The sequence below is a fragment of the Chiloscyllium plagiosum genome, chromosome 21 (assembly GCF_004010195.1).
Source record: "Chiloscyllium plagiosum isolate BGI_BamShark_2017 chromosome 21, ASM401019v2, whole genome shotgun sequence".
NCBI lineage: Eukaryota > Metazoa > Chordata > Chondrichthyes > Orectolobiformes > Hemiscylliidae > Chiloscyllium > Chiloscyllium plagiosum.
Window position 1 is genome coordinate 37,098,676 of NC_057730.1, and position 18,278 is coordinate 37,116,953.

Consider the following 18,278-nt stretch of genomic DNA (forward strand, 5'->3'; position numbering starts at 1 on the left):
CCATTGTCCCTCTCATGGTCTAAGTCCAGCTCTGAAAATATCTCCCTGAACATGTTTGCCTGTCTATCTTTCCTCTCCCTCCCCCTTCAAGCTATTTTTAAAAACTTATGTGGCTAGGTCTTTGATCCCCTGTTCTAATGGCTCCTGCTTGAGATCCTTGTCAAATTTGGTCAGATAAGGTTCCTGTGAGGTATTTTGGGACATATCATTCATGTCAGGCACTGTATTTTGACTGGTGCTGATGTAACATTCACTTACTGTCTTTGTATTCATCATTCTTTGGAAAAACAGAAAGTTTATGGACTAAATTATGTGTGAAAGACCACTATTTTGAATGAATATTTTATGGTGCATATTTCCTTGCAGGTTCTGACAGTTGACAATCTCCATCTCCCCCTTGAGAAAGAGTTCCACATCTCATGGTCATAACACCTTGGAGAAAACTTCAGAATGAGCAAACGTCCTGATAGGCAGACCAGGCCTGTGCTTGCCTCCTGTATGAAGCGATACAAACCTTCTGGAAATATACAGCAGACCAGTTGACAGCTGACAACAGAAAACAAGGGTGGGCTTTTGGGTGTGCACCTTTCTTGAAAGAGGCCCATTCTTCCAAAGCAGCTCTATGCAAACATACTCAAACATAATTTGCATTCAGGTTGAGTCTTTAATTAAATAAGGTTGTCCCTCAGCCAGTGAGTTTTGAAAATCTACTTTGAATGTTTTACTCATGTTGTCTGGTCTCTGATGTCTTTCCGGAATCTGTGGTTTTCAGATTCTGGTTCTTTTCTTCGCTCCCTTATTTAGCTTTAATTCCTTATTTCCATTTCCCCATCAAATTATGTTCAACTTAACTCTGTACTGCTTGGCAAAGTTGATATTGAGATGATTCTGGTGTTGATGTGTAAAATAAGGCCTTCCAGGTAGCCTGCTGTGTAAACGAGAATAAATGAAATCTCTTTGTCTTCCGTTCATCAGGACATATGGAAAAAAGTCAAATTTCAAAAGAAGCAGCAATTTATATTGCATGAAGAAAGCCTATTGATTGGTCAGATTTGATGAGTTGAGTTATTGACATGGAGAATGCATTAGTGATTATTGTTCACTATGATTTTGTTGAAAAACGTGGTGTGTGACAAATTCCTTTTTAACTTTTTATTTATTCACAGATGTGTCTATTGTATTTACTGCTGATTCCTAATTACATATGGGAAGGTAGTGGTGAGCCTCCTTGTTGAAGTGCTGCAATCCTTGGTGTGTAGGTACACACAGCTTTCTGTTAGGGAGAGAGTTCCAGAGTTTTGACCCAGTAATAGCGAAGGAACAGCAATTATAGCTCCATGTTAGGATGGTATGTAACCTGGAGGACAGTGCAGGTGGTGATGTTCTCAGGCTCTGCTGGCCTTGTCCTTCTAGATTGTAGAGGTCACAGGTCTGGAAAATGCTGCAGAGGGCAGGTTCCTGCTGACGAATGTATGTAACTTCCACCAAATATAGATGAAAGATATTGCAAGCTCAGATAAGGCCATAACATTGGTCTTGGCAGCAATAGTAAGTAGGGCAGTGAGGCCTGAGCCATTTGCACAATATGCAAGCTTGACACTAAAATATTGCGCATCAAAGCTATCTGATGAAATACTAGCTATCGTTTCACACTGTTTCTATGCACCAGCCACACAATTGCTGTTTTTGATTCCCATCTTGCCCTCCTCTAGCTTATCTCTCCATGGTTCAGGCTCTCTGCCTTTATTCCTGATGAAGGGCTTTTGCCCGAAACGTCGATTTTGCCTGTCCTCGGATACTGCCTGAATTGCTGTGCTCTTCCAGCACCACTAATCCATAACATTGGTCTTAGCAGCAATAGTAAGTAGGGCAATGAGGCCTGAGCCATTTGCACAATATGCAAGCTTGACACTAAAATATTGCGCATCAAAGCTATCTGATGAAATACTAGCTATCGTTTCACACTGTTTCTATGCACCAGCCACACAATTGCTGTTTTTGATTCCCATCTTGCTGACATCAATCCAAAAAGACGTTCTACTTACAACTTGGAAGTGCCTGGTGTTGGACCAGGGTGGACAAAGTTAAAAATCACAACACCAGGTTATTTGGAAGCACTAGTTTCCAAATAAACCTGATGGACTATAACCTGGAGTTGTGTGATTCTTAACTTTACCTACAACACAAGTGAGTGATGAGTGATTTGAAATTCAGTGCTGGTGTTTGGTATCAAATGTCTCTGGCCTTTTGCAGCTGGTAGAGTGTTAATTGTACTCAGCCAGCCCATGGTTGCAAAACTCGAAACAAGACATTTAAGGTCAGATGTCAATCCACGAGTGGGCAACATTTACTGAGTCTCAACATGCTAAGAGTTGTTCTACCAATTTGACATCATCAGTCAGGCTCAGAAGTTTTATATATTCATGTGCAGGGGCTTGTCCACTGCTAGAGAAAGGAACTTTCTCAGGCATTACCCCTTTTCTGAATGAAACAATAACATGGGCAATAATAATTCCTTAGTGCGTTCTTCATGGCAATGCCTCAACCAATCAGAGATGTCTTGGCAACCAATTAGCACCCGTTTATCAAGCAAGAGAAATTGCTATTTCCTTTGAAGTTTGTATTCTTGTATCTGTCCTGATGAGCACAAGTTGAAAAGCTTTGAAAACATCTCACTTTTCAACAGAACTACCAATCTACAACTAATCAGTTCAATCTCTGCCCTTTAGCTGTGCTCACTTACTTGCTAAAACAAGTAGTGTAAATACTTGATCAAATAGGGAAAGATCTCTTGTATTTAAAAAAAATTCTAAATAAAGGTTTGATGTGGATACACTAAGTCATTTTGATTTGGTTCCTTTTTTACCCTGTGAACTCAATGGAACTATACAAGATGAAGTGTTATGGTGAAAGAGTGATGGAAACAGTTTCAAAGCTTTCCAAAGGGAATTGGGTAACTACTTTAAGGGAGAAAATGTGCAGGGCTGTACTGAAAGGATAGAGGAAGAGTTATCACGGGAATTATAGCTCTTAAAAGATGTATAGATGTGATCAACTTGGATTTCCAGAAGGCATTTGACAAGATGCCACCTTGAAAGTTGCAATGCAAAAGAAGAGCTTGTGGAGTCGAGGTTTATTATATTAGTTTAGAAGATTTTTAGGTGTAACAGTCAGTGTGCCAAAGGAATTTATGCTGAAGTCTCAGCTGTTTACAATTTATGTCAATAACTTGAATGATGGCACTAAAAATATGATTAAGAAATTTGCTGATGACACAAAGACAGAGGAGCAAGTTGTGAAGAAACCTAAGAAGAATGCAAATTGATATAGTTGGATCAGGTGAGAAGGCAAACATTAGGCAAGGGGAGTACAATATGAGAATATTTGAACTTGTCCACTTTAACTTGAAGAAGAAATCATTGTGAAGTGGGAGATGGCACGGGGCAGGGTGGCATTAGGTTCACAGATACACAAGATGGCCAACGGACCACAATATGGAGAGAGACAGCAAACACAGACACTGCCTGGGGCCACCAGAATGCCAACACAATGCCCTCACAGCCTGGTTGATTAGTTGAAGGCGGGTGGGGTAGAGAATACACATGAGTAGCGTATATTGCCTGCTGAAGTGTCTGGGTCCAGCCAACACCTTTGTTAGAAATGCTAACAGTTTGATACTGACTCAATACAGGGGTGATAAAAGCCAGGGCTGCAGTAATTGCCGTTCTCAGGAAGGGCAATTAACGCCCATTACTACAGCAATGGATTTCCATGCCGACATTGAAATTGACAATGTCTGCGCTGAAACCGACAACGACCGCGCTGAAATTAACAAAGGCTGCGCTGGAACTGACAATGACTGCAACAACACTATCAACGATTCTGCAATGTTTATAATAAACAAACTATGTTACAGAGACAATAACCTCATCACTCACCTATTATATCACAAAATGTATAAAGGTATCTTGACATGTGCTCCGTGCTGAGAGAAGACTCGCAGCTGACCACTGTGCTGTTGTTGTCTTTCTCTCCTCAGCGATCCGGTATTTTCCTTGTACAATAAACTCTGTCATTAAACCCGACTCTGACTCTGAGGCTGGTGATTTTCCCCACAACAATAGGCGCTGCAAGCAGAGTTCTTATTACTGTTTGTGTACCAATTAGCAGGCCTAAAAGAAGGCCTCCACGAGTCGGTGGAGAAAGGACCAGGAACAGAGCTGGAGGACAGAATACAAGAGTTAGAACAGAGAACAACGTAAAATACTGCAGCCACTGCAACAGAACCGGACACATACAAGCAGTGTACTGGGGACAGCATGGGACACCCCCAAATACTGCGGAACCACGGGAATCCCGAGGTCAGCAGAGCTGATACCCTCACAAATAGGGGCAGCTGGTTAAGGGAGAGGGCAGAATTTATGTGCCCGCAGTAATAGGAGGGAGGAAACGTGAAATTATAGTAGACACAGGAGCGGCTGTATCCATCACAAACTTAGCTTTACCCCACACAAATAAAATGATTCACTTAACTGGAGTAGGAGGGGATAAAACACCAGCTTACCAAAGCAAAACTACGCTCGTAGAAATAAACAATATATATATACCCATGAGATTCTATGTACGCCAAAATAACAAGGGCACCATAATGGGCAATGATCTCATGAAAGAATATAATGTTCTAATCGATTGTGCAAAAGGGAAATTGATTTGGCCCAGACAGTACGGTCAGAAGACTGAGATTGGGAAACTTACAAGTCACCTTGAAACTATTAAAGTGGCTACTGTCACCAGTAGGGACTGGAACCTCAAAAAGGGGGGATTCGGAGCCATCTGTGCCTCCGTCCCCGGAGCATGGGCAGAAACAAAGTTACATACAGGTCTAGTAATATAGACCCAATAAGGGTTCCGGGACCAGAGAATAAGCCCCACCGGCATTACCCAATAAAACCCGGAGCAGGAAAAGCAGTTGTAAAGATAGTGAAAGGGGGAATCTAGTGAAACAGAGAATCCTGAAGGCAATCATGCTGGATGTCTTGAAACAGGTAACGGTGGATAAATCCCCAGGACCCGATCAGGTGTACCTGAGAACTCTGTGGGAAACTAGAGAAGTGATTGCTGAGCCTCTTGGTCTGTTTCCATGCTGTACATCTCTTAAAAAAAAACACAAGTACAACTAATTCTCCAATGTGGCCAGTACTAAAGCCTGATGGGAGCTCCAGGCTCACTATTGATTATACTGGAGTAAATAAGGTCACCCCCAACTTGCACCCCATTGTAGCAGATCCCTCCACCATTTTAAACGGCTTGGACCCTGAGCACAAGATTTTTACGGTTTTAGACATAGCCAATGGGTTCTGAGTACCAGAATAAATTAGCTTTTACAGTAAGGGACAGGCAGTACACGTGGACTCGCCTGCCACAAGGGTTCCACAAAAGTCCCATATTTTTCACAAGGTGATGACCGACATTCTGAAGAGAGTAGATTTACCAGAGGGTACTGGGGTAGATGATACTGGGGGGAATTGATGGAAGTCAGTCCTTACAGGTAGCAGAGCTGGTAGCACTCACTAAAGCACTGGAACTAGCAAAAGGAAAAATTATGAATATATATATATATACATTTACAGACAGTCAATATGCCTTTGGGGTAGTCCATGACTACATGGTGGCATGGGGTAGAAGAGGGTTCACCACCGCGGGAGGAACCCCTAACAGACACCAATTAAGAATTCAGGCACTATTGCGTGCCAGTGAACAGCCAAAAGAGGCTGCAGTAATAAAAATAAAAGCCCATCAAAAGGAGCCAGCAAAAGAGAGTCCAAATTGGCTAAAATTCAAGGGAAACCAGGCAGCAGACTAAGCAGCTCAGCTCAGAAAGCACTAGAACAAGAAGCCATTGATGAGGTTGCAATAGCCATTATTGAACTAGCAAAAGACACTATCTAAACTCAGCAGCTACAGGAGGACACCCCACAGGGAGAGAGAGAGAGAGCAATGTGAACTGCAGGGGGATTCAAAGGGGAGGATGGTGTCTGGAGGTGAGCAGACAAGGTGGTAGCACCAGCATGTATACAGAACACATTGCTTGAACTGTCCCACGGGCTCTCCCATACAAGCAGAGAGACCATGATAGCAAGCCGAGGGAGAGAGTGGTGGTGGTGGAAGGTAATAGGAAGAGACGTAGCCAACCATGCACACAACATAACCCAGGGAGACCCATAAAGGTTAGGATGGGACACCAGCCCAGACCATGGAACCCTGGGAACACCTTCAGATAGGGCCACTATCACCCTCCCATGGGAAAACATACTGCCTGGTCATCATAGATCAATTCATCCAGTGGGTAGAAGCATTCCCGACCAAAAGCTCCACTGCGACCACTGTAGCCAGAATATTAGTGGAGGAGGTAATCCCCGAGTGGGGGTACCCCTCCAGATCAAGTCCGACCAAGGGACACATTTTACAGGCAAGGTCATGAAGACTGTCTTACAATTAGATTGGATTAGATTCCCTACAGTGTGGAAACAGGCCCTTCGGCCCAACCAGTCCACACTTACCCTACAAAGAGGAAACCACCCAGACCCATTTCCCTCTGACTAATGGACCTAACACTATGGGCAATTTAGCATGGCCAATTCACCTGACCTGCACATCTTTGGACTGTGGTCGGCATTAGACAAAAATTTCACTTTCCTTATCACCCCCAGAGCTCAGGGATGGTAGAGAGAAAGAACAGTACGCTCAAAAATAAGGCTATGCAAACCTCAGGCAGAGCATGAGCTGAGGTGCAGCCAGCCATACTAATGAAATTAAGAGCCACCACGAATCAGACAACCGGGCTAACACCATCTGAATTAATGACCGGGCGAGCAATGCAATTGCCAGAGACAATAACCACAGGTGGCACCGATGTGGGTCCACTAAAAGACAAAATTCAGCGATATGTGATAGAATTAAGCGCTCAATTGAAAGTGATGCAGAAGTCTGTGATTGATAAACAGGACAAAAAGGACAAGGCAGGGGAATTGGAAATCTTCCCTGAGATCTCAGCAGCAGGAATCTGCCCCCTAGTGCGAGTACTGCCCGACAAACCAGGCTTTGCCCCAAAATGGAATGGACCATATGACATGGTAATAAGTGGGGACACCTGGGCCTGCAGAGATATTAAAGGGAAAGGCACATGGAAGCACTGGACCCAACTCAAACCCCTTAAAGACTCCTGTGACCAAACTAATGTCATTGACCATTCCCCAGGTGCAGACAGGAACAGTGGACAAGACGGTCATCCCGGGGGGGGAGTACCGAAAACATAACAAAACAAATCATACGGCACGACTGCACCTCCTGATGAAAGCAAAGACTTTGACTGATAACTTTATTTCAACATCCAAATGTAAAATCTTTATGTATTTCACTATGTTTAAGTGTCGTGACTGTTGAGAGCATGTCAGGATTTGAAGAAAACCTCTTGTATAAAACCCACCTAAGTTTGCATGGAACCAAACTGTCTGCGACCCACTGGTGCAATCAGTGGAGTTCCTTTTTGTGACAACCCCGGTGTGGACCCCTCACGACCTGTATACAGTGGACACCTCGGGAGCACCGTGTAAGGGGCAGATAAGAAAATACAAACGGGGACTCCAGGCTAGATGTGTGCAGCTGGGCAGGACCACTGGCCCATGGGGCTGGGGTCCCCAGCCTAGGGAAAGGAAGACCCATTTAAAATCCGGTAATTACCCACTCTGTTTCACAGAGCAGAGATAGGGATGCATTTATGCCTTGGTTCCCAAAAATGACTCATGCGACCAGACTCAGTGCACTTACCAGCTCCGTACAGTCATCAGGGGACAGTTTACCTGCACCTGCAGCAAGCAGGCATGCTTGAATGTGACCGCAGGCAGACAATTTATATGTGGTCAGTGCAATGGCACCCATGTCAGCTCTGGGGGGCACTCGGGGGATCAGGGGTGACATGGGTGGACTGATGGATGGAAGGACAAGACAATGTATGTTTCTAAGCAGCGAAAGGATTTGTTTTTCTATTTAAGGGGACTTTTGCGACAGACGGCCCAGACCTCCCAAACCTGTTCACAGTAGGGACAATTGCACCCCTTACTGTACCATGCCCCAGCGGGGGACACGTTCAGAGAAGGATAGTGACCCGCTCCATCAGTCAGGAGTTCTGTGCTGACTGGCAGGTCCCCACCACTTTGGGATCATCTTTGGGATACGGATTCTTGGGATGTCTATCTTTGGGGGATCGCATCAGGGGTCATCAGTTTTAAAAACCAAAATTATCTTGTATGTGGTCTGACTATCTTAGGCAATAATACCTCAAAAGCTCTGGAAACAATTAATACAGAGCTGGCTGAACTCAGACTCTACACACAGCAGACATGTTATGCGGTGGATTATCAATTAGCACAACAAGGGGCGTTTGTACAATTATTGGTGTCAGTTGTATCATCCATATTATTGATGCCTCTTATAACATTACAGAAGCCATCAAGAATATCCAAGACCAGCTAGATAGTTTTCAACAGGGAGCCACAATTACAGACAGCTGGCTAAATTGGTTGATAGGTAAATCTTGGAGACCCTATTTGGCACATGGGGTAGATCTTCTCATTGCACTCATGCTGGTATTCTGTGTGGGCCCTGGGTGTTTAAAGCTCTGCTGTAAGGCACGACTGACGAGAACTGTACCAGCAGTGAGTTCCCCAACGGAAGAGCCCCCAACAAAATTGACACTCCATGATACCCCTCGGGAGGAGGAGCTTCTAGAGATGACCTACCTGTACATATAAATTGGATCATCTGCGGGAGATCTTTGAAGTCGCCTTCTTGACCACAAAGTGGGGAATGAAGTGGGAAATGGCACGGGGCAGGGTGACACAAGGCACATGGACACACAAGATGGTTGCTGAGCCATAAGTTGGCCACTTGACACACAAGATGGCTGCCAGACCACAAAATGGAGAGAGACAGCAGAGCAAACACAGACACTGCCTGGGCCCACCAGAACATCAGCACAATGCACTCACAGCCTAGTTGATTAGTTTAAGGTAGGTGGGGGAGAGAATACGCGGGCAGTGTATACTGCCTACCGAAGTGTCTGGGTCCTGCCAACACCTTTGATAGAAATGCTAACAGTTGATACCGACTCAATACAGAGTGATAATAGTAATCGCCCTTCTCAGGAAGAGCAATTAACACCCATTACTACAGCAATGGATTTCTGCACAGACATTGAAACTGACAATGTCTGCACTGAAACTAACAACAACCACACTGAAATTAACAAAGGCTGCGCTGAAACTGACAATGACCAAAACTATTAACAATTCTGCAATGTTTACAATAAACAAAGCATGTTACGTAGACAATAACCTCATTACTGACCTATTATATCACAAAATGTATAAAAGTATCTTGACATGTGCTCTGGGCTGAGAGAAGACTCGTAGCTGACCTCCGTGCTGTTGGTGTGTTTCTCTCCCCGGAGCTCCGGTATTTCCTTGTACAATAAATTCTGTCATTAAACCCCGACTCTGACTCTGAGACTGGTGATTTTCCCCACAATTGTATTATTTAAATGGGAGAGTCTACAATACTCTGTGCTACAGAAGGATTCTGGTAATTGAATCATTAAAAAGTTAATATACAGGTACAGCAAGTGATTAAGAAAGTAAATTGAACATTATCATTTATTGTAAGGAATATGAAATATAAAAATAGGGATGTTTTGCTACAGTTATACAGGGTTTTGGTGAGACTACATCTGGAATAGTGTGTAGTTTTAGCTTCCATATGTAAAAGATATGATTGCATTGGAAGAAGGACAGAGAAGATTCACTTAACTGATTTCTGTGATAAAGGGATTGTTGGTTGGACAGTTTGCCTCTACAATGATTTGAATTTGGAAGAATGAAAGGTGATCTTATTGAATCACATAAAATCGATTTTGGGGGAGGGGAAGGATTTTGACTGGGTGAATTCTGAAAGGGCGCTTCCCCTTGTGAGGGTTCTGGAACTATGGAACACAAAGGTCTCCTATTCAATACAAAGATTTGTTTTTCTTTAAGCATTGTTAGTTTGTGGAATTTTCTCCCTAAGAGAGCAGTGGAGATAGGGTAACTGAATATTCTAAAAGCTAAATTTGATACATTTCATGCTTGCAAAGAGAGTCAAAGTTGGTAGTGGATAGACAAGAATATGGGGCCACAACCCAATCAGTCAAATGCTACAGCAGGATTGAGGGGCCGAGTGGCTTAATTTTTGTGTTAAGAGCAAGAACAGTCTTTATAGACTGGATTGCCTCTTCTGTGCTGTATGATTCTATAACAGACTGAAGAATCCATCATGAATCGTCAATTTTGGTGTTTTGTCAGTGTGTGGACTTCTTTAAATCCAGACTGAAGTTTGAAACGGTGCAGGATTTTGGTAGATCAGATTGGAGGTGATTTTGGGCATGTATGTGGTGTAAAGTTAATTTTATTACCCAGTCTGCCTCCGAGCACAGTTTTAAAATCAGAGCTCGCCCCCAAACACCTGGTTGAATTCGACATTTAGTAGGACCTGAAAATAGTGGAATCCTCATCTCACTCATTCTTCCCTTCCTGTTTCTAATACAAGTTTTAATATCCAATTTTTGATTTGTCCTCAGGAAATATATGTCACTACCAAAGCTGGTGACCAGTGTCCATGTCTAGTGTCCTAAGGAAGCATTGCCAGTTATTCTTGAATGAAGGTAGTCCATGTGGTGAATGTGTGTTAGGGAGGTTGTTACAGCACGTTAACTCAAAGGATGAATGAATATTGATAGATGTAGTCTATTGGTGTTCTCATAGTATTGGTGCTTAGGTTCAGCTCACTATAAGTGTGTGGTGGAACTGGATGGCGATATCAAACAATTTCCTTTTGTCTCAGTTTTCTCAGTGTTTACTTGTATCCTACACAGTGGTCTGCTCTTTTTCCACATTTCTCTGTTGAATAAGAGGCCAAATACTAATGCTGCCAGCTATAGAATGGTTTTGCAGTTGAGCAGCAGGTAATCACTCCTGATGGTACACACTCATATTCTAAAAGGAACCTGCAGGATATTTTTAACGGAATATCCTTCTCACCTGTCCACTACTTGAATTATGAGTCATAGAAAATAAGCAAGAACTTGCACTTATCAAGCATTTTCACAAACTCAAAAATGTATTTTATCCAATGAAATACTTTGTGACATTTACTCACTCTTGGATTGTTGGAAATATAGCCAAAATTATGCATATAGCATAATCTATTAAATACAATAATGACCAGAGCATTACAAAAAACTGGCCAGGATACTAGGCTCGAGGATATTTCACGTATACCTGGGGACAGACAGGGCCTCTGTTTAATGTGAAAAATAGCACTGACAGCAGGACTCTATCAGCACTAGCTTTTGTGCCAAATTCATGGAATGATACTCAAAGCCTTGAGATGCTGATTTGACAGTGACAGTGTTGCCCAGTGGGCTACAAATGACAACCAATATGTATAATTTCCCCCTCTTTCGCAGGTTCTGTTTCAGAGATGAGCCCAAGGATTAGCATTTTAGGAAAACAAAGTTAAATTTCTCTCAACTTAAACTTAGGCAGTATATGGAATCAAATCACTGCAGCCTGAGTACACAGAGGATATTTTAATAGATGTTTTTTTTCACTCACAGTTCAACATTTACTTTTAATAATGAGTCAGAAATTGATGATGTTTATTCTTTGACAATGAAATGAATTGTTTAAGAACTTTTTTGCATTTTCGTCAAAACATGATTAGCAATGAATAATAAAAGGGAGCTAATCAGAGAAAGGAGGGTGAAAGGACAAGGATGATTGGGGGAGTGGCGGAGGATGGGGACAAGTGACAGAGGAAAGAGGGGCAGAATGCAAGGGACGAAGGAATAGAGTGGACGACATTGTAAGGTTATTCTTTACAAATGATATTCCAATCTAGTAACACAGAATCTGACCCAGAATGTGCAAATTACTTGAAAAAAGTTTGACAGGAACCTTAAGGAGGTATTCAGTTAGGGATTAGCAACATCCAATATGTGTAACTCTCAATGAGGCTGATGCAGCAAGTGCTAATGGACGGTCTAGGCCATCATTGTACTAGCACTGAGTGCTCCTGATCTCAACAGATAGGAAATTGAGCCTGTGAGATTTTGAAACAAAACCTGTGCTCTGTGGCCAAAAATCTCTAAATGTGGATAACATTGTGTGCTGACCACACACTACTAAGCACAAGCTGCTACCACCCTGTGCCTACCCCCTCCATTTTATTCATTCTTTGTACACTTCGCATTGAGTTAATGTCTCTTGGACCATCTTGATCACTGTTCTTCACTACCAGTGGGCATCCCTCAGCTCAGTGACGCTCTTCAGGAAGTGGCTGTGTGTGGCATAGAGTTGGAGATTTTGGTCAATATCAGCCCACTGGACAGAGCCAGCATCATCACCTGAATGCAAATCCAACTGTCCCACACTGTCTCCTGGAAAGAGAGAAAGAATATTACTGACAGACATATTAATGCAATCCTTCTCATAAATGAAGAAGAACTTGTATAGTTATTGTGCCGTTCATCAATTCAATACAGTCAATGATGTATTTTGAAATGTAATCACTCTTGGAATATTGGAAATGTGGGAGAGAAATCTGGTCCTCTTCCTCATCCCATCTCTCCTCCCTTTCCTGCTCTTCAACATCCAACTCCCCATCTTATCTTCCTCCTCCTCGATCTTCTCTTCCCTCTCCATATCTCCAACTTCTCTTTTTCTCATGTACCTGTCTCATCATGAAAATTTATTGCCACCGTTTCCACCCAAGCATTGTCAGTGTTTCGAGGATCATCCACGTATCCTGCATACACCTGGATGGGAAAATTAAGAAAACAAATACAGTGAACAGGCTGCACTGAATTAGGTTAGTCCAAGTTCTTGACAATGATTCACATGGAACTGGTCCACCTCTTTCCTAGCATTAACAGGAGTCCCATCCCAACTCCAGTTCCAGAGTGAGACCTGGAAAAGACACATAAGATTTTCTCTGCTTACTCACTTCCTTGGAATTCTCTTTACTGAAAATACTTTGGAACAGTCTCCTCAAGCGATTCTTCTCAGACGTGGAGGCAGCCAGAGAATCAAGAGCTTCTTCCCCAAACTCACGTTTCAGGGTCACTGACACAAGCTCCCCATCATCTACCATGCCCTACCAAGAGAGGGAGAGACTATTAAAAAGTAAAAACAGAGGTTAGAACATCAACCTTTTTGCCTGTGCAGACTTGAGGGAGCACTACCTTATTGAAGATGCAGGCGTTTGGTTGTGGCATTAAACTGAGACCTCGTCTGCCTGTTCAAGTGGTGGCAAAAATATCCCATGACACACTTTTGAAGAGCAGGAGAGTTATCCTGGACAGTATCTGTACCTTGCTGAACATCCAGTCATCCACCAGGATCACTCAGCCCTTGGTCAAGACATGGGCAAAAGAGCTGAACTCCAGAAATGAATAAAGGCTGTTGACATCAAGGCAGTGTGGCATTAAGGAGCCTGAACAAAACTAAAGTCAAAGTGATTCAGGGAGAAAACTTTCTGCTGGTCATCCCGAGTACAATAGAAAACAGTTGTGATTGTTGAAAATCAGTGTCGGTGTTCCTCAGGGTAGTGTCCTAAGTCCAACCAGTTTCAGCTGCTTCATCAAGACTTTTACTCCATCATAGGGTCAGAGGTGGGGATGTTTGCTAGTGATTGCACAATGGTCAGCACCACTCTCCACTCCTCAGATACTGGAGCAGCCTATGTCCAAATACAGCAAGACCTGGACAAAATTCAGGTTTAGGCTGATAACTGGCAAATAACATTCATGCGAATGACCACTTTAGCAAGAGACAATGCAACATTCAGCCCATTGAGTCCACATCAATGCTCAGAGCATCCCACCCAGACCCACCTCCTATCCTTTCCCTGTAATTGTGCAGTTCCCTTGGCTAATTCACCTCATCTGCACACCTTTGGACTGTGGGAGGAAACCAGAACACCTGGTGGAAATCCATGCAGACACAGGGAGAGTGTGCAATCTCCACACAAACAGTCGCCTGATGCTGGAATTGTACCTGGATCCCTGGTGCTGTGAGGCAGCAGTGCTAGCCACCTTGCCGCCCAACTTGATTAGCACACAGTTCATGTGTTCAACATTTGCTCCCTTCACCATTGACATACAATGGCAGTAGTATGCACCGCCTATGAGATGCATTACAATAAATCACCAAGGCTCTTTCGACTGCATCTTCCAAACCCATGACCTCTATAAGGCGTACCACCATCTGCAAGGTTTATCCCAAGCTCCTCACCATTCCTGACATGGAACGGCATCATCATTCTTTCTCAGTTGCTGGAACTGGATTCTGATGCTCACTCTCCAATAACTTGCGTGTGCTTATACCTGAACCATATTAACTGTACCATTTAAAGGCAGTCCATTACCACCTTCTTGAGGGGAATAAACACTGGCCCAACTAGTGATGCTAAGATCCTAAGAAGAAATAAAAACCATTGGGGAACAAAACAACTTGGGCCTTAGGGTTATGAGGGTAACTGGTTAGAGCAGGAGGGATTGAACAGAGCGAATACATAACGATCTAATGTAAGTGCTCATCTGCACTCACCCCAGGAATTGCCCATTCTCCACAATCCTTTCGTTTTATTGTAACAAACTGCAGGATAGGTTTGCCGGATTGCTCATGAATCACCTTCTCTCCTGCCTCTCTCTTCCATCTGCAAGAGAGAAGGAAAACATCCATCAGACAGCAACAAAATGAGGCCTTAAAAGTCACAATGACCATTAATAAAGAAATCTGTCACAGTGTGAGAGCTCGGAGGGCAGAGGTGACAGTGAGGTGAACTACAAAATGACAAACATTTTCTTGCAGTCCTTTTGAAATTGCAAGGGATTTTGATGCGGTAAATAAGGAGGAACAATTTTCGGTGACAGGAAGGTCGATAACTAGTATGTACAGGTGGAAGTGGGTACTATAGATGATGGAGATTAGAGTCAAGATTAGAATGGTGCTGGAAAAGCACAGCAAATCAGGCAGCATCCGAGGAGCAGGAAAATCGATGTTTCGGATAAAAGCCCTTCATCAGGAACTAGTGTGTACAACTGAATGGCTTGCCAAGCCATTTCACAGGGCAGTTAAGAGTTAGAAGTCAAATGTTGGCCAGACAGGGTAAGAAAGGCAGATTTCCTTTCTCAAAAGATATACTGAACCATGTGATTTTATCACAGTCTGGTAGTTTCATGCTCATAATTAGTGTTACTGGTTTCTTAATCCACTTTTATTAATTGTTTAATTTAAATTCCACCAGCAGTTGTGGTCAGTTTTGAAACCATATCGCTACACCATTAGCCTGGGTCTCTCATTTACTGGACTCCTTGAAGTTCAATAGCACTGTATCACTTGAATCCCCCACTATCTACAACCTGGAGTTTACTATTACTGGACCAGCTACATAAATACTGTGGTTACAGAACAGATTCAAGGCTGGGAAATTGCACAGCAAATAGCATGCCTGCTAAAATCCCTGAAGATTGCCCAATATCTACAAGGCACAGTAAGGTGTAATGAAATAATCAACACTTTCTTGGATGAGCATAGCTTCCACAATACTGTGGCAAACATCCAGTTGACGGTTCATCTGTTTTAGTATATTTTTCTTTCATTTTATGAACTAAAGTTAGTAGGAGAGAATGAATAAATGAAAATGAAGCACCTTGAAGCCCACAGCATTAAGAGCTTCGGGTTATGTTGCTGTAAGAGGTTAACAAGTATGAAGGTAAGGTCGTTAAAATGCTGGGCTTTAGTGATTGCCCAGAACACCTGAAAGAAATGTCAAGCTCAGTAGGTTACCCATGTTTGTTTAGTAAAATCAAAGTTTTAAAGCTGGAGCTATTAAAACATCAGGTGGGCTCACTAATGTGGCGAAAGCTTGCACTAATGGCAGTCCACATAGAGTTAGAGCAAAATGAGCTTAATAATATCCAGTAAATTCTAAAGGTCAAGTTAAGCACAGCTTGGAGACTGGTGGAGTTTAAAAAGCTCTTTGGTTGAAATTTACCTAGATGTATTACTGCTGGGAGACGGCTGACATGGGAGAAGTGGGTCCAGGCGGCAAAGGGGCTGCTGTTAGGAGACTCCAGGCAGTTAGGGCTCAGGAAAAATATCAGAGAGTGATGGCTCCATGGCACAGCACCAGGTTAGATTAGAAAAGTGTTGTGAATTACTGATAGTTCAATGTAGCTGAGTGGGTGAAGAATGACCACAAACAGAGCTTAGTGAAACCCAGCAGCTCTGTGAAGCCAGCTGTTTGATAAAAGCTGAAATTATGATGATACCTTTTAAAGAAATGTTTGTTCATGGGATGTGAGCTTTGGTGGGTAGGCCAGCATTTATTACCCATCTGACCGTCCTGGAGAAGGTGGTGATTAGCTGCCCTCTTGAACAGCTGCAGTCCCTGTTGTGTAGGTAAACCACTGTGTTGTTAGAGAGAGTTCCAGGATACTGACCCAGCCACAACGATATAGTACGGAGTCAGGATGGTATGTGGGTTGGAGTAGAACATATAAGTGCTGTTGTTCTCATGCATCTGCTGCTTTTGACCTTCTAGGTAGTAGAGGTTGCAAATTTGGAAGCTTCTGTCTAGGAAACCTTGGGTAAGATATTACAGCCACATCTTGTAGTCTCCCACTAAGTAGTGGTGATGGAGTGAATGAATGTTGAAGGTGTTAGACAAGATGCCAATCAAACTCATTGAGGCCAATGGACAGTATACTATTAAGTTTCTGGCTATGCCTTCTGGATGGTAGACGGATGGGGATCAGGAGGTGAGTTACTTGGATTCCTAGCCTCTGAACTGCTCTTGTAGTCAATGTATTTGTACAACAGGTCCAATTCAGTTACTGGTCAACGATAACCCCACGATGTAGATACTAGTGGATTCAATGATGAAAATGTCAAGGGGTAATGATTGCATTCTACATTGTTGAAGATGACAACTGCTTGGCATTTGTATGACACAAACGTTACATGCTACTTGTCAGACCAAGCCTGGGTGTTGTTTAAGTTTTGCTATATATGGACAGATTATTTCGGTATCTGAGGAATTGTGAATGTTGTTGAACATAATACAATCATTAACAAACATTCCCACTTCTGACCTTACGAGGGAGAAAATTGATACAACTGAAATGGTCAGGCCTAGGACACCAACATTAGGAAATCCTGCAGTAATGTCCTTCTGACTGATCGCCAGCAACCACAACCAGATCCTTTGTGGTAATTAGAGGCTTTGGAACAGTCTGTCGTCAAGGCAGAGAGATTTTGAAGGTGTTCCAAGACAACAGCTTCAAGAGTAAATAATTGGAATCCCTTGAAGGAGGCAGAGTTTTAATGAGATTTGGTGAGTGACAGTGTCGCTAACATCTGAGTCAAATCTCTCTTGACTGCAATGGCTTTTTGAACTGCAGTCAGTGTGGTACTCAAAGACAGTTAAGCCGTTAATTCATATTTACATTATTTTAATTCTGAATGTTGGAATCGCATACAACACTAGGTTGTTTGGAATTGCCAGTTTACTGGTACAATATGCTTATTGAGTCATTATTATGTTTAACATTATTACTTACATTTGTTCAGGTTTGTATACTGAAGATTTTTTTTTGTCACTTCAATTAAATCCTGGAATCCTGTCACTTATTTACCTAGCCTGATACTTTCATATGTTCTATTTAAGAGATTATGGTCCATCAAGCCAGATCGTAACAAAGGTAAAAACAATGACTGCAGATGCTGGAAACCAGATTCAGGATTAGAGTGGTCCTAGAAAAGCACAGCAGTTCAGGCAGCATCCGAGGAGCAGGAAAGTCGACGTTTCGGGCAAAAGCCCTTCATCAGGAATACAGGCAGAGTGCCTGAAGGGTGGAGAGATAAGTGAAAGGAGGGTGGGGTGGGGAGAAAGTAGCATAGAGTACAATAGGTGAGTGGGGGTGGGGATGAAGGTGATAGGTCGGGGCGGGGCGAGGGTGGAGTGGATAGGTGGAAAAGAAGATAGGCAGGTAGGACAGTGCTGAACTGGAAGTTTGAAACTGGGGTGGGATGGTGTAAGAGGAAATTAGGAAACTGGTGTGGGCGCAGGTTTTGCAATTCCTGCGGTAGCAGGGGAAGGTGCCAGGATGGGAGGGAGGGTTG

General features: G+C 43.0%; 2 protein-coding genes across 7 annotated transcripts in view; one reads left to right on the top strand and one right to left on the bottom strand.

Annotated features, from left to right (window-relative positions):
• The window catches only part of gaa2 (alpha glucosidase 2), an 84,615-nt gene extending 82,919 nt beyond the window's left edge, over positions 1 to 1,696 (top strand). For all 3 annotated transcript variants that reach the window (XM_043711829.1, XM_043711830.1, XM_043711828.1), the window contains exon 21: positions 367 to 1,696. In XM_043711829.1, the coding sequence (XP_043567764.1) occupies positions 367 to 429 (63 nt within the window). In that variant the 3' untranslated portion in view covers positions 430 to 1,696. The remainder of the gene's footprint in view (positions 1 to 366) is intronic.
• A 9,644-nt stretch (positions 1,697 to 11,340) lies between these two features.
• Positions 11,341 to 18,278, bottom strand: part of LOC122560770 (ADP-ribose pyrophosphatase, mitochondrial-like) — a 23,587-nt gene continuing 16,649 nt past the window's right edge. For all 4 annotated transcript variants that reach the window (XM_043711846.1, XM_043711843.1, XM_043711844.1 and 1 more), the window contains exons 5-8: positions 14,700 to 14,808; positions 13,096 to 13,245; positions 12,823 to 12,907; positions 11,341 to 12,529 (exon numbers count right to left, since the gene is read on the bottom strand). In XM_043711846.1, coding sequence (XP_043567781.1) covers positions 12,384 to 12,529; positions 12,823 to 12,907; positions 13,096 to 13,245; positions 14,700 to 14,808 — 490 coding nt within the window. In that variant the 3' untranslated portion in view covers positions 11,341 to 12,383. The remainder of the gene's footprint in view (positions 12,530 to 12,822; positions 12,908 to 13,095; positions 13,246 to 14,699; positions 14,809 to 18,278) is intronic.